Source organism: Balaenoptera acutorostrata, chromosome 7, assembly GCF_949987535.1.
Source record: "Balaenoptera acutorostrata chromosome 7, mBalAcu1.1, whole genome shotgun sequence".
Taxonomy (NCBI): domain Eukaryota; kingdom Metazoa; phylum Chordata; class Mammalia; order Artiodactyla; family Balaenopteridae; genus Balaenoptera; species Balaenoptera acutorostrata.
Window position 1 is genome coordinate 72,644,112 of NC_080070.1, and position 14,462 is coordinate 72,658,573.

The 14,462-nt window shown below is 34.5% G+C and overlaps 1 protein-coding gene across 3 annotated transcripts in view; it reads right to left on the reverse strand.

Moving 5' to 3' along the window:
• The window catches only part of SNX13 (sorting nexin 13), a 146,827-nt gene that overhangs the window by 96,070 nt on the left and 36,295 nt on the right, over positions 1 to 14,462 (reverse strand). For all 3 annotated transcript variants that reach the window (XM_028164514.2, XM_007164874.3, XM_057549918.1), the window contains 2 exons: positions 6,716 to 6,828; positions 2,499 to 2,601 (listed from right to left, as the gene is read on the reverse strand). In XM_028164514.2, the coding sequence (XP_028020315.2) occupies positions 2,499 to 2,601; positions 6,716 to 6,828 (216 nt within the window). The remainder of the gene's footprint in view (positions 1 to 2,498; positions 2,602 to 6,715; positions 6,829 to 14,462) is intronic.

The window sequence follows — 14,462 nt, forward strand, 5'->3', positions numbered from 1 at the left end:
TAACTTCCCTGTCATTATCTTCAGTTAATAAATAACCTTATTTCTTGAGACTTGGGTATAAAGCAAACACTATTTCTCAAATTAACAAAACTAGACATCCAGAAAAAAATCTTGTGTTATCACCAAAAACAATTATCAGCAAACATTATTTAGAATGTGAGAAATTGAAAATATCAGATATAATATTGCCATATTTCAATGAAACTTTAAAATCATAAGTTAGTGTTTCAGGTGAGTCAAATTAATAATTGTCTTTATTAAACACACCCCTATTTCCTCCCTCTCCCTCCCAGCCCAAAACAGTATACCAGCTGCCAAATGAATATATTTTTAATTAATTTTACTTAGGGATGGTTTTTAGCAACTAAAGAAAACGAATTTTTCTCTGTAGTCTTCAGAAAGACCAGTGACCTGGAAATAGGGTCAAAAGTAGTAAGACACTCTTCAATTAAAAATATAAACCAAAGCACAAATACATATAAAAACATATGCCTCAAGTTATCACATGTAACCTCTAAGATTTTTTCATAAAATATATTTATGAATCATTTTAGAAATAGCAATCAAAATCACCATTTTTATACCATATACTAAAAAATAGATTATAAAAACTTAACCAGTCTTGACTATGATCTATTACTGTTTAGGATCTTAATTCTTAAAATATTTTGCATTCTCTCTATGTACCACTCAAGTGAGTGGAAAATATGGATGGCTAGGAAATGATTCAAAAAGAAAAGGCAAAAAAACAAACAACCCAATAGAAAAATGGGCAGAAGACCTTAATAGAGATTTCTCCAAAGAAGACACACAGATGGCCAGTAGGCACATGAAAAGATGCTCAGCATCACTAATTATTAGAAAAATGCAAATCAAAACTACAATGAGGTACCACCCACCTTACACCAGTCAGAATGGCCATTATTAAAAAGTCTACAAATAACAAATGCTGGAGAGGGCGTGGAGAAAATGGAACCCTCCTACACTGTTGATAGGAATGAAAGTTGGTGCAGCCACTTTGGAAAACAGTATGGAGGTTCCTCAGAAAACTAAAAATAGAGTTACCATATGATCCAGCAATCCCAATCGTGGGCATATACCTAGACAAAACTACAATTCAAAAACATACATGCAGCCCTATGTTCACTGCAGCACTATTCACTATAGCCAAGACACAGAAACAACCTAAATGTCCATCAACAGATGAATGGATAAAGATGTGGTACATATATACAATGGAATACTCCTCAGCCATCAAAAAGAATGAAATAATGCCATTTGCAGCAACATGGATGCAACTAGAGATTATTTCATTATATAAATGAAGTAAGTCAGAAAGAGAAAGACAAATAGTATATGATATCACTTATATGTGCAATCTACAATATGGCACAAATGAACCTATCTCTAAAACAGAAACAAAATCAGACAGAGAGAACAGATTTGTGGTTGCCAAGAGGGAGTGGGGGAGGGAGGGGTGTGGACTGGGAGTTTTGGGTTAGTAGATGCAAACCATTACACTTAGAATGGATAAGCAACAAGGTTCTACTGTATAGCACAGGGAACTATATCCAATCTCCTGGGATAAACCATAATGGAAAAGAATATTTAAAAAAAGAATGTACATATGTGTATAACTGAGTCACTCTGCTGTACAGCAGAAATTGACACAACATTGTAAGTCAACTATACCTCAATTAAAAAAAAAAAAAAAAAGGTTCATTTCCTCAGAAAGATCTGTGAGCAAACTCAAAGAATACACACTAAAGGGAGTTTTAAAGGGAGACAGAAGTAAGTTTCAGAGATTACTTTAAAAGTTACAGTATTAGAAAAAAAATGTATTTATTTATCAATATGAAAGTCTTATTAGCACATAATGGATAAGTTAATAATTGTAAAATTCAGTTACTGGCATCAACTCCAGACCATTTGCCTCTCTTCATACAAGAAAAACCATCCTAATCCCACAATAATAATTGAAGGCAATGAGAATCTGAAGCCTACTTCTAGTACGCAATTCCAATTTTATTTATAGAGTATAATATTGAAAAAAAAAGAACAGAAAAATAGGAATATGAAAGATAATATAAAATTGGACTTGAATTATTAAAATTATAGAAACTGCACAGCCTAATTGCAAGCTCTATTTTTCAAATGAGTTAAAGAAAAAGTGCCCATTTTCCTCCCTCTGGTTCCTATGCATTTATTTCATTCAAAACAGTATATTCATTGACAGTTCCACAAGTCATACACATGATGCACTGAAATTCTAAGTTAAGACAGCAGGAAAAGACCCTAAATTTCTATCTTTTCCTCAAATTTGCATTCTCACCTTTAACATCTAACATGCATTTTCTAAGCCTGATCAGATAGTCTCTCATAAATTTACAGTGAGCATTAGTGAATTATAGGAAAATCTGCCAAGCCATATAAAGATGATCACATTATCATCACTGCATACAGCAGGACTTTAAGGTTTCACATTCCTTTACCCTTACCTTAGGAATCCCAGTTGATGTTGGAGGAAGAAATGAGTGTTCACACTGCTCTAGGTACTTCTCTGAGTTTGTTTTTCCAAAGAGGAGAGTAACCACAAAACCCCTGAAAGAAATTTAATTATAGATACAAAAACAAAACTTCACTACAATTTAACACATCTATTTATTACCAAATATATTTTTCAGATTTAATTGATGGCTTACCATTCACTAAAAAGTCAGTTTGTGACTTTGATGAGGCAAGGAATTGACAGATTTTGTTAAGTTCTGAAGTTTAAAACAACTATAAACATTTTGTGAATTTATACAATAATGCCTTTACGAGTTTTCATCCAGTATATTTCATAAAGAATCTCAGGCAACATTTTCAAACTTTAGAAAAATAAACCTTCATTAAATAAGTAGGTAAGCTAATAACCAAAGACAAAGACAAATGAGATGTACATCTATAGCTATACCACACATTTCTATAAAATTCTGTTAACTAACTAAAGAGAGATATAACTTGCCACTATGAATACAGAATAAACAGACTATACAGGAAAAAAAAGATCCAACTTACGATTTGTTTAAAATAAGACTGGAATTTAAAAAAGAAATATAAATATATCCCCAAAAGTTTATTATTTTTAAAACAATTATGGAGTCAAGGTAAGATAAATACTGGTTTAGAATACTTTGTATGACTAAATGCTATCAGTATTTCCTACATTTAAAGTTTACCAAATAAATCTAAGCACTACTAAGTAGACAGGAAATCCATAAAAGAATATTAAACTTTAATTTTATAATGATTTACAGTAATCTTACAGCGACTGAAAGAGTGTAGTTGGGGACTTCCCTGGTGGTGCAGTGGTTAAGAATCCGTCTGCCAATGCAGGGGACACAGGTTCAATCCCTGGTCCGGGAAGATCCCACATGCCGTGGAGCAACTAAGCCCGTGTGCCAGAACTACTGAGCCCGCGTGACACAACTACTGAAGCCCGAGTGCCCTAGAGCCTGTGCTCCGCAACAAAAGAAGCCACTGCAGTGAGAAGCCCACGCACTGCAACAAAGAGTAGCCCCCGCTCGCCACAACTAGAGAAACCCCATGTGCAACAATGAAGACCCAACATGGACGGACGGAAGGAAGGAAGGAAGGAAGAGTGCAGTGACAAGAAGGGAACAGTAAAAAATTAAACACAGTCAGCCTCAGCTATTGAAAGGAGGATTCTCAAGGTCCTCTGCTTTTTGTGGCTATCTGCCATTTCACCGCTCTTCAGTATAGGCACCACAAAAGCAAGGAGGAGGGTGGAGAAACAGATAAAGTCAAATCAACTCATGTCATCAATTCTGTTTCTGTTTCTTTGTTAAAAGGCTGGCCTCAGAATTATCAGTAAATTTCACATATCTGTGTTGTATCTGACATTATTACTAAGAATCAAGTTGGTCTTGTATTTCAGTTTTACCTAGCTGTAAGCATATTTAGACACAATAAAATGCTGATATTAAGTTAACAATGCATTTCTAAAAACATTATCATAAAATAAACTCATAAAACGTTCACCTTTGCCCACAGTGTGACAGTAGTAAAGTAAGCTAAGGAACAGTATGATCTTAGAAAGAACCTAATTAATAGCTTCAGCCTTGAGGTTTAAGTAAAAACAGGTGCTACAAATGATTGCATAACCAAACATAACGGAATGCCATTAAATAACTCGTATCGGTATTGAAGGTATCCCAAAATAACAACCAAAAAAAAACCAAAATTCAAAAAAACAAAAACTTCTGAGTGGTTTTCTTTCCAAAGGGTTTCTATATATTAGAAAATAAGGGATTAGCTTTGACTATAAGCAAAATATATACATTATCAACACTGTATACAGGTAAACTGCAGAACTCAAAAACTTGTTTTACTAGCCAAAAAAAAAAAAAAGATAGTTTCCATAAGAAAATGCATTAATTCCTCTCTGACTTGCATTTTAAGTAGAAAAAAGAACAAAAACAAATCTTTAAAACTTACACAACAAAAACAAAAAACCACTAAAACTAAGAAATGATCTTTAGCTATATGAAATGTAACTACTGTATTTAAGATTATATATAAAAGCCTATTTTTGCTCTTAAAATTCATAAGGCACTAAACTATATTAAGCTACATTAAAGAAAGGACAATCATTCTTCATAATTAGAGCCAAAATTAGAAAGATTTTTGACTCAGGAATTATGATGCTCACTGACTGTAACTGAGTAACCTGGGAATGCTTAATTAACTAATCCTCTGAGATGATTCTGGGATGCTTGTTAGTATATAAACTGAAGTCCCCTTACCGTGGCACTATATTTCCTGACATCAGTAGTCCGGAACAGAATATCAAATCAATTTATGACATAACATGAATTTGGAATTTCAGATCCTTCCATGTGACTTAATATTATCTAAAGAGTCTTTAGTGGCCCTCCCACCCCTACCAATATCCCAACTTACCTAAAAAATTTCACAGAACTTTACAAATATCCAAAAACTTTCTTGAAATTATTCCTTAATAAATTAGCAGACTCAAAAAGGGAACAACAAAGGTTCCTGGGACTTTGGAATGAATGGACTCGTCACCCTTTTCCCTTTCCCAAATTTTATATGGAGCAATTGAGTCTAAGAGAAATGATTCTCACCCCTCTACCTTCATCTGTAACGCTGCAATTTCTTCCCTTTCTGAAGTACTGTAAAATACTCTGAAATCGTTCCTCACTTTTGCCAAAGGCTTATTCAATTAGTGAAATAAAAGAAACCTTCCCTTTGTGAGAGAGCCATCTCCTCCATTTCCTTTCCAATCAATAAAAGCAGCCACGACCTCGTGGGGGAGGGGTGCAACCATGCAGCTCCGGCCTAAATTTGTGACCAAAGAAGGTAATTTAGGAAGCCCCAATGGCCGCAAATCTGTAAGTCTTCAATCATCTCTATAATCAATAAAGATATTCAGAACTCCATTTATCTGATTCCTATGGCTTATTTCTTAATTATCTCAGTACATAATACCGTATCCAAGCAATTATAAGGAAAATACTAAATCTAATATAAAATACAGTTTTATGAATAGTCCTTGATGTAGCTTCCCAGTTAAATTAATTCTCACTTGTTCAACAATCAGTGGATGACCTCCCTATAAAATGGTTACACATGACTTTCAAACTCATAACCTGAAAAATGTGACAGGTGGTAGATATATTCAGAAGCCATCCCTTCAGTGTCTTATACAGTCTCTCTCAGGCCACAGTTTATATATGCTATTCAATTCAGCTAAGTCCTCTAAACCTATAGGCTCAAACAATGCCTCCAAATATTTGGGGTCTCAAAAGATTTTTTTGAAAGAACTCATAGGTATTCACTGCACAAATAATTACATAAATGTATTATACATATACATATACACAAATACACATATATATACATACACACATAAACATTAACAACAAAATGCTCATTTCAGCTAAACTACCTTGTTCAGAGTATCTAAGTAGCAAGCATCTCTCTTGTTTATACATTTTCTTACATATAATTCATATCTGATACCAAATGTTCTACATAGGAAGCTATAAATCATGACTGAAACCTCTCCTGTAAAGTTTTATCAACTCAGGGTAAAGCATAAACACTGTAAACCAAATAACCATGAACAGAAAACGGCAAAATCAGGTGGTTGTTGCAATTTTCTAGAACAAAATGACAGCATTCACTAAGGGAAATAATTAACACAATAATTAATATTAACATAATAATTAACATTAGTGGCTGAAGTCTAATCAATGAAACAGTATCTTCTACTCTGTAAAACTTGATGTGTCATCTCAATTTAACTTATTTATCTTATTATTATTATAGTTAAGGAAATTTCAACCTTAAAGGGGAAATAACACCAAAAGGAATAAAAAATCTTAAAAAACTTTTCAAGTTACACAAAAAAGTTTGTATCATCAGAAATTGAAATTTATTTTTGAAGATGATGACCCATATTGCTGGTACAAATCATAACCATCATCGTTTTTATTTCTATAGGTATCTTAATTTTACTATTTTTAACTTCGGTAAAAACAATTTGCAAAAATAGCATTCACAAATAAATCATACTGCCATTTCTCATGATCACTTTTTTTTCTTATTGAGGTCTCATGGTCATTTGTTTCCATTTTGAACAACTGAACATGACATGAATTATAAAATTATCATTGAGAATACTTACCCACCCACAAAGCAGAGGATATAAAATGCCAAATAAAATATTACAAAGGGTCCAAACGTTATTAGAGAAAGGACAATGCCAAGGCTTCCCCATCCCCATATGGACAGACTGGTCTGAAATAAAGCAGGAAAAAAATCTTTTTAATAAATAAATAATTTTCCATAAGAACTAGAAAAGAACCAATAAAACTTTTACATAGTTTATGTTTCTCCTTTTAAGCATTCATGGTATTGTTTCAGTAATTTTAAAAATATTTACTTTTGAAAGTGTTAAGTACATTCTTGGAAATTTATCTCCCAGAAACAATATACAAAATCTATATGTAGAAACAAATTTATAGCATATCAGCAATGATTTAAAAATACAATCTATTGGCAATATAAATGAACAACAAATTACATAAATTGTTGAATGACATGAAAAGTGATAAGTATTTATAATAAAAACATTTATACATTTATATATGCAAAAGCATGTATGAAAGCTTAAGTAGACAACAGATTGTACTTGTTTATATTTCATTTTAAAACTACAGCCTGAGACTTTTTAAAAATTAAAATTTCAAGGTAAAAAACCCATGTCTCACTAAAAATTATATTTTTATTTACTCAAATTGTGTGCAGAAATTTGTAAAATTATAACTGCACAACTTCCAACTTCCCGTTACCAAAATTTACCACGAGTTCAACAAAACATCTCTAAAAATTCTCCATCCTATTTCCCTATTTCGTTTAGAATTATACTGTATTATCTATTAAAAATACTCCTTTTGTTGAAGGCAAACTGGATTTTAGCAATTTAAGTCATTGTGAAATAAATAAATGTATTCAGTTCAACAAGTTCCTATATCCATTTGCCTTGTACTGTGAGGTATACAAAGGATGCATTTGTCCCACTCCTGCCATCAAGAAGCCCAGAGAAGAATGTCTTACAGGAATGAAACAATTAGACACTGACCAAAAGAAAATAATAGAAAGCATTATAAGATGCTAAACTGAACAAAATTAATGACCAAAAAACTATGGAATAGACAATAAGTGCTATGGACTATGAGAGAAAGCACAGTTTTACTTATTTATTCATTCATTCATTCATTCCCAGTCATTGACTGCTTCCTATGTGCTGTAAGTTCAAAGTGCTGGGGATATCACAAGGAATAAAATATACCCTCATTGGGCTTCCCTGGTGGCGCAGTGGTTGGGAGTCTGCCTGCCAATGCAGGGGACACGGGTTCGAGCCCTGGTCTGGGAAGATCCCACATGCTGCGGAGCGACTGGGCCCGTGAGCCACAACTACTGAGCCTGCGCGTCTGGAGCCTGTGCTCCGCAACAAGGCCCGCGCACCGCGATGAAGAGTGGCCCCCGCTTGCCGCAACTAGAGAAAGCCCTTGCAGAGAAACGAAGACCCAACACAGCCATAAATAAATAAATAAATAAATAAAATTTTAAAAAATATATATATATACCCTCATAAATCTACATTTTAGTAAGGGAAGAACAACAAGCACACCCTCATGAATTTACATACCTTCGTAAGTTTACGTTCCAGAAAAGGAAAAAAGACATATAAATAAGTAAATATATATCAGATGGGGATAAATGCTATAGAGAAAAATAAAGCAATTGTATGTGGTTGATCTAAGAAGCTTTCAATGATTAAGTGACACATGAACAGAAATCTTAGATAAGATTTAAGGAAAATTTATAATAGTCTTCCTACCCCCAAATAATATTTTTCCATTTATTCATATCTTCTTTTATGTCCCTCAGTGAAGGTTTTTTAAAAATTTCTTCTATATAAGGCTTACACAACTCTTGTTCATTTGTATTTTTATTACTTTTCCTCATCCTGGCCACATCTTTTTAACCAGAGGACAGAAGGCCTACTGATGTTTCTACCCTGCCTCCATGAACTCCTCCTTGAATTAGCTGGGGATACTACTGCACCTACAGAAGTGGTCTCCCCTGACTTCTTTCCAAGAGCTGAAAGTAGGCCATGGTGGTTTAGAATAAAGTACAGAACATTTCAGTCCCTCTGACAATAGTTCTGCTGAACATCCAGTACCTGATCCACACTATAGTACCGCCAGATGGCCAACTCTAAAAAACAGATGCTATTTCCCAAGATTCATTCAAAACCTTTTCCACTGACTTTCCTGAAAAGAGTTCTTACAAACTCTCAGGAAAGCTCAGACCAGACTATGACCCAGATACTTTATCCAGCCTACCTTCTTCAGTGATATTTGACCTAATATTAGCAATATTACTCTTTCTTTACAAAGTTATATTTATGCTTGCTAGCCATTTTTCATAGCTAAACAACTTACTGTTTAAAGATCTAGTCAGAGGTTTGAACAATGAAACCAAGCAAAATGGCTACCTCTGGAGATAAAGGAAAGAAGGGAGCATGCAACTGGAGGACAATACACAGGGGGCTTCTCAAATACTCAATACTCAAATGTTCTATATTTTTTAACCAGGTGTTTGCTCTAAACTGTATAAATGTGTTACGGCTCCCACTGTTTGACTATCAATTAAAGAAATTTAAAAATTAAATTTTCAAAAAATAATCACAATTATATAATGTGGGAAAGATTATTAACTCAATTATTTAACATGGGGAGATGCTCAATTGTCTAAAAACTCAAATTTTCAGAATCTTACAAGTCTCTTCTTACTCATTTGAAAATGGCAGCAAAAATCATCAAAAAACAAACTCTTATTCATTCAACAAATATTTGTGAACATGTACGTGCCAGATGCTAGTGATTTAACAGTGAACAAAACAGACATTACTGTCACATGAAAAAACAAAAAATCTATGGAGAAGAACCTTTCCTTTAAGTTTGAGAGGAATTTCTATATTCCAGGGACTAATAAAATTAAACATTTCTAATCAAGCAAGTCAGGTGCTCATTTGTTTTGTGGTTAATCTCATAATATTTAACTTCAAATGTTAAACTATTCAATGAAACATCAGAATAGAGAATTGTCCAAAATTAAGAAAGTTTCATGTTATATTTAGTGTTCCCATTTACATATTTGGCTAATATTATAATCTTAACTGGTGAGATTAAGAAGAACATTTGATCTAAAACCATTTAAAATTTTGAGTTCTACTTATTTCCTAAGATGATACAGGATGATAAAATTTAGAAAAATTTTGCACTACATCAGAAGCTTTTTACAAATTCAGAACGGAAGCCAAAAAATATAAATAAATCCACTTCACAGTGATTTACATTAAAATAATACTTGATATGTTACTACTTTCTTCTCCAAACACAATAATCAACACTGAAATATCCATGTGTCTGGTTCCCTAAAATCACCGACACACCAACTGTGAGATGGAAAAAAACTTCATGATCATCTACTGCAGTACTTCTCAAACTTTAAGAATCTTAAATGCAGGTTCTTAAAATGCAGATTCTGATCCGTTATATCTGGGGTGGGGTCTGTGATACTTTTATTTCTAATAAGCTACCAGAACTGTTCAGAACTAAGGACAATTATATATTTATAATTCTCCTAAATTAGCCTCTAGGTCCACAAAACCTTACAATTCCGGAAGCCAAAACCTCTGAAAATCAAAATTGTACCAAGTATTCTACATACCTATCTCATTTACTCCTCAGAACAACTTATGAAGTAATCAAGAAGGTAATACAGCATAGTGCTCAAAAAATATGAACCCTGGAGTTAAACTATCTGAGTGCAAATCTCACCTTTACTATTTATTAGCTGTGTAACCACTCCATGCCTTCATTTCCTCACCTACGTTACGTGGTTTTTTGGGGAGTAAATAAGCCCATGGTCTAGGGGTCAATTTTAGCTTAATCGTTATTATTATCCCTAGTTTAACAACACAGAAACTAAAATGCAGAGAAGCTTTTTTAAAAATGGCCCAAGGTCACACAGTTAGTGTAAGAGTGGGATTTGATCCCATTCAGATCCTGACTCCTTAATGAACCTTAAAATTTGTCAGCTGACAACTGCCTGAAATTAAAACTCACAATAAGAAAAAAAATGTTAAAATCATAAATGAGTGCTTTCTTTTATTTAAATATTCATCAGCTTAATATGCCTCCCAAGAAATTAGTAAGAACACTACTTGTAATGAATGTAATAAATTCCTGGTTTGAGTATCAAGTACATAAATATAAAGTATAATTTTTATTAGACAATCAGTTTATCTATATATAATGAAAATAATTTCAGTTTCAAAGGGTATCAATTTTATTAGCATGCCCTGGTTCTTATATGTATCCATTTGGCCTTGAGCAGAGGGACACACAAAGACATAAAACATGACTCCTACTGCCAAGATGCTTAAAATCAAGAAGTGACAATGTAAAAAATCTTAAATGCCTCCTGATAGTAGAAAGCAAATGGAAATAATTTACATTGTGGTATTTTATGCCTATCAATTCATACTACCATTTATCTCATTTCATCCTCATCACAGACTTTTATTGGGTTGGCCAAAAGGTTCGTTTAGTTTTTTCCGTAAGATGGCTTCAGTAGCACTTAGCTGTCTTTAACTTCATTCGAAACAATTTTGTTAGATTGTATGTGACAGCTGTCCTATCAGCATGCATTTTAAAAAAAGACTTACAAAAACTGAATTTTTGTGTAGCCATTTTAATATTGAAGATGGAAGAAAAAAAGCAACACTTCCGGCATATTATGTTTTATTATTTCAAGAAAGGTAAAAACACAACTGAAACGCAAATAAAGATTTGTGCAGTGTATGGAGAAAGTGCTGTGACTGACTGAATGGGTCAAAAGTGGTTTGCACAGTTTCGTGCTGGAGATTTCTCGCTGGACAATGCTCCATGCTTGGGTAGACTAGTTGAAGTTGACAGTGATCAAGACATTAATTGAGAACAATCAACATTATACCACGCAGGAGATAGCTGGCACACTCAAAATATCCAAATCAAGCACTGAAAACCATTTGCACCAGCTTGGTTATGTTAATTGCTTTGATGTTTGGGTGCCACATAAGTTAAGAGAAAGAAAACTTCTAACCGTATTTCTGCATGCGATTCTCTACTTGAACGTAACGAAAACGTTCCGTTTTTAAAACAAATTGTGACAGGCGATGAAAAGTGGATACTGTACAATAATGTGGAACAGAAGAGATCGTGGGGCAAGCAAAATGAACCACCACCAACCACACTAAAGGCTGGATCTTCATCTAAAGAAGACAATGTTGTGTATATGGAGGGAGTGGAAGGGAGTCCTCTATTAGGAGCTCCTTCCAGAAAACCGAATGATTAATTCCAACAACTACTGCTCCCAGTTAGACGACCTGAAAGCAGCATTTGACAAAAGCATCCAGAATTAGTCAACAGAAAACGCATAATCTCCCATGAGGATAACGCAAGACTGCATGTTTCTTTTCTTTCTTTTTTTTTTTTTTTTTGCACGTTTCTTTGATGACCAGGCAAAAACTGTTACGGCTTGGCTGGGAAGTTCTGATTCATCCGCTCCTTCAGATTTCCATTTATTTAGATCTTTAAAAAATTCTCTTAATGGAAAAAATTTCAATTCCCTGGAAGACTGTAAAAGGCACCTGGAACAGTTCTTTGCTCAAAAAGATAAAAAGTGCTGGGAAGACGGAATTATGAAGTTGCCTGAAAAATGGCAGAACGTAGTGGAACAAAAGGGTGAATATGCTGTTCAATAAAGTTCTTCGTGAAAATGAAAAATGTGTCTTTTTACTTAAAAACCGAAGGTACTTTTTGGACACCCCAATATGATAGGAAAGGTAGCAGAATACAGTACTAAAAACACAGAATCAGAAATTACAGGTTCCAGTTTGCCACTAATGTTCTGTGTAACCACTGCAAAATCACTAACCACTCTTTGATCCAGAATTCACACTAGCACAATGAAGGAGCTGAGCTGTGAGACCATCTCTCAAGTCAAGTCTATCTAAAGCAGACTGATTAAGTAACTTGGATGCAGAGCTAGGCACAGACTCTCCTGGCTACATGTGGAGAGTGGGGCTAAGTGCAAACAGCTATTTTATATATCAATAGATCAAATGAAGAAGAGATTGTCAGAGCTCCCAGAGAACGGACCTTGGACTCTCATAAGAGTCTTACTAGAGTGAGTCAGCCACTCTCAGTTATATTCACCTGATATGTCTCAACACATTACATGGCATAGGGCAGCCAGATAGGGCTGAGAATCTTAAAGCTGATGTTACTTCAGTGCCAACTTGGATCACAGAAACTATATAAAAGAATTCAACAACAACAAAAAGTACCCATAAGAACAGTCACCTTATTGAAACTATAGATTGTTTTCCTTCCACCTTATCCCACCTATAATAAATTGGAAGTTCTTCTCCAAGCAATTTCAATAGAATGTGCTCCTGACACAGAATTTTGGCTCATTCAACATTACATAATAATTTAACCAAGGCCTGCCACAAAGAAGCTGCTCACTAAATACAGAACTAATTAATCAATTTACTAACTAGAGAAATTAAATAAGGGAGGGAATGGAAAGAGAAGGTAGGGGAGAAAAGAGAGAAAAGGGGAAAGGGCAAGAAAAGGAAAAGGTGAAGGGAAAGTGAAAGAGAAAAGAACGCTAAATTTAAGTCCTGCCCCTCACTCCCACCTAAGAACTTTAGGCAGAGTTATACATTCCTACCAGCACAACCCGTACCAAGCCCCCAACCTCCAAAAAAAAAAAAAACCTCCCAAGACCTTGGCCCTTTTTCTCCCACAGGACTGATGTACAGAAATACCATACCTTTGACCGTCTCAACATAGCCTACACCGGCCTACATCACGACTTGCCTTTCAGGGAGGAAGCCACACAGGGATCATCAGCACATTTAGCTAAGTTGGTCCCCAAAGCCCTCTTTTCATACTCCTGGGACACGGAAATGAAGATCCCCTTCCACTCCCGTGTATTTAAGATACCTAGTATATCCTTGTGAGGATGATTAAAGACTAGCATGATATGGTGCACATTTTCAATCCAGCTGTTGAGCCAGGAGGGATAGAGGGCCTTGTCTCCAAGATGGCTAACTGCCCAGCTGGCAAAGATAATGGCCACTGGATACCTGTGGAGATGATCCTCTCTCTCCCAACCAGGGGTGCCCAGAATAATTAGGTTATATACACACATATACACCAGCCCCATGTATTTTTAGTTCTTTGGTAACAGAACTCTCTCCCTTAAAACAGAAATCTATTGTTCAACTTTTATATATTTTCAAGAATTAATTATGTACACATATGTAGGTAACTACTTTAACAAACCCTTCAATGTTTTATTAGAGCAGTAGTTATAAAAGATCATAGACTACTACATAATTAGGACTTCTAGCATCCAATGATGAAGAAAATACAAGAAAACAAAAAAAGCTACGATTATTTCAGTGTTTTTTAAACTAGATACCATCAATTACAAAATAACTATACAGTCTGAAACAACAGCAGGTACATTCATATGCATTTGTTTTTTCAGGATACAAACTAAGTTTGGCTGCACAACCCCTCCCCAGCCCACAGCCCATACATTGGGGATCACTGGAATTAGAGTCTAAAAGAAATTACAGTACTGAAAAAACAAAGGACTGTATTCACTGAATGCTTTCCCTTATACAGAAAGAATAATAAAAGTATTTAAAATGTGGATGGAGCAGTGTAGCAAAGAACAGTCCTGACAGTATTCTAGTAGACTCAAAGCCTCCAACTGCAAAACCACGTTAACAAGGTTTC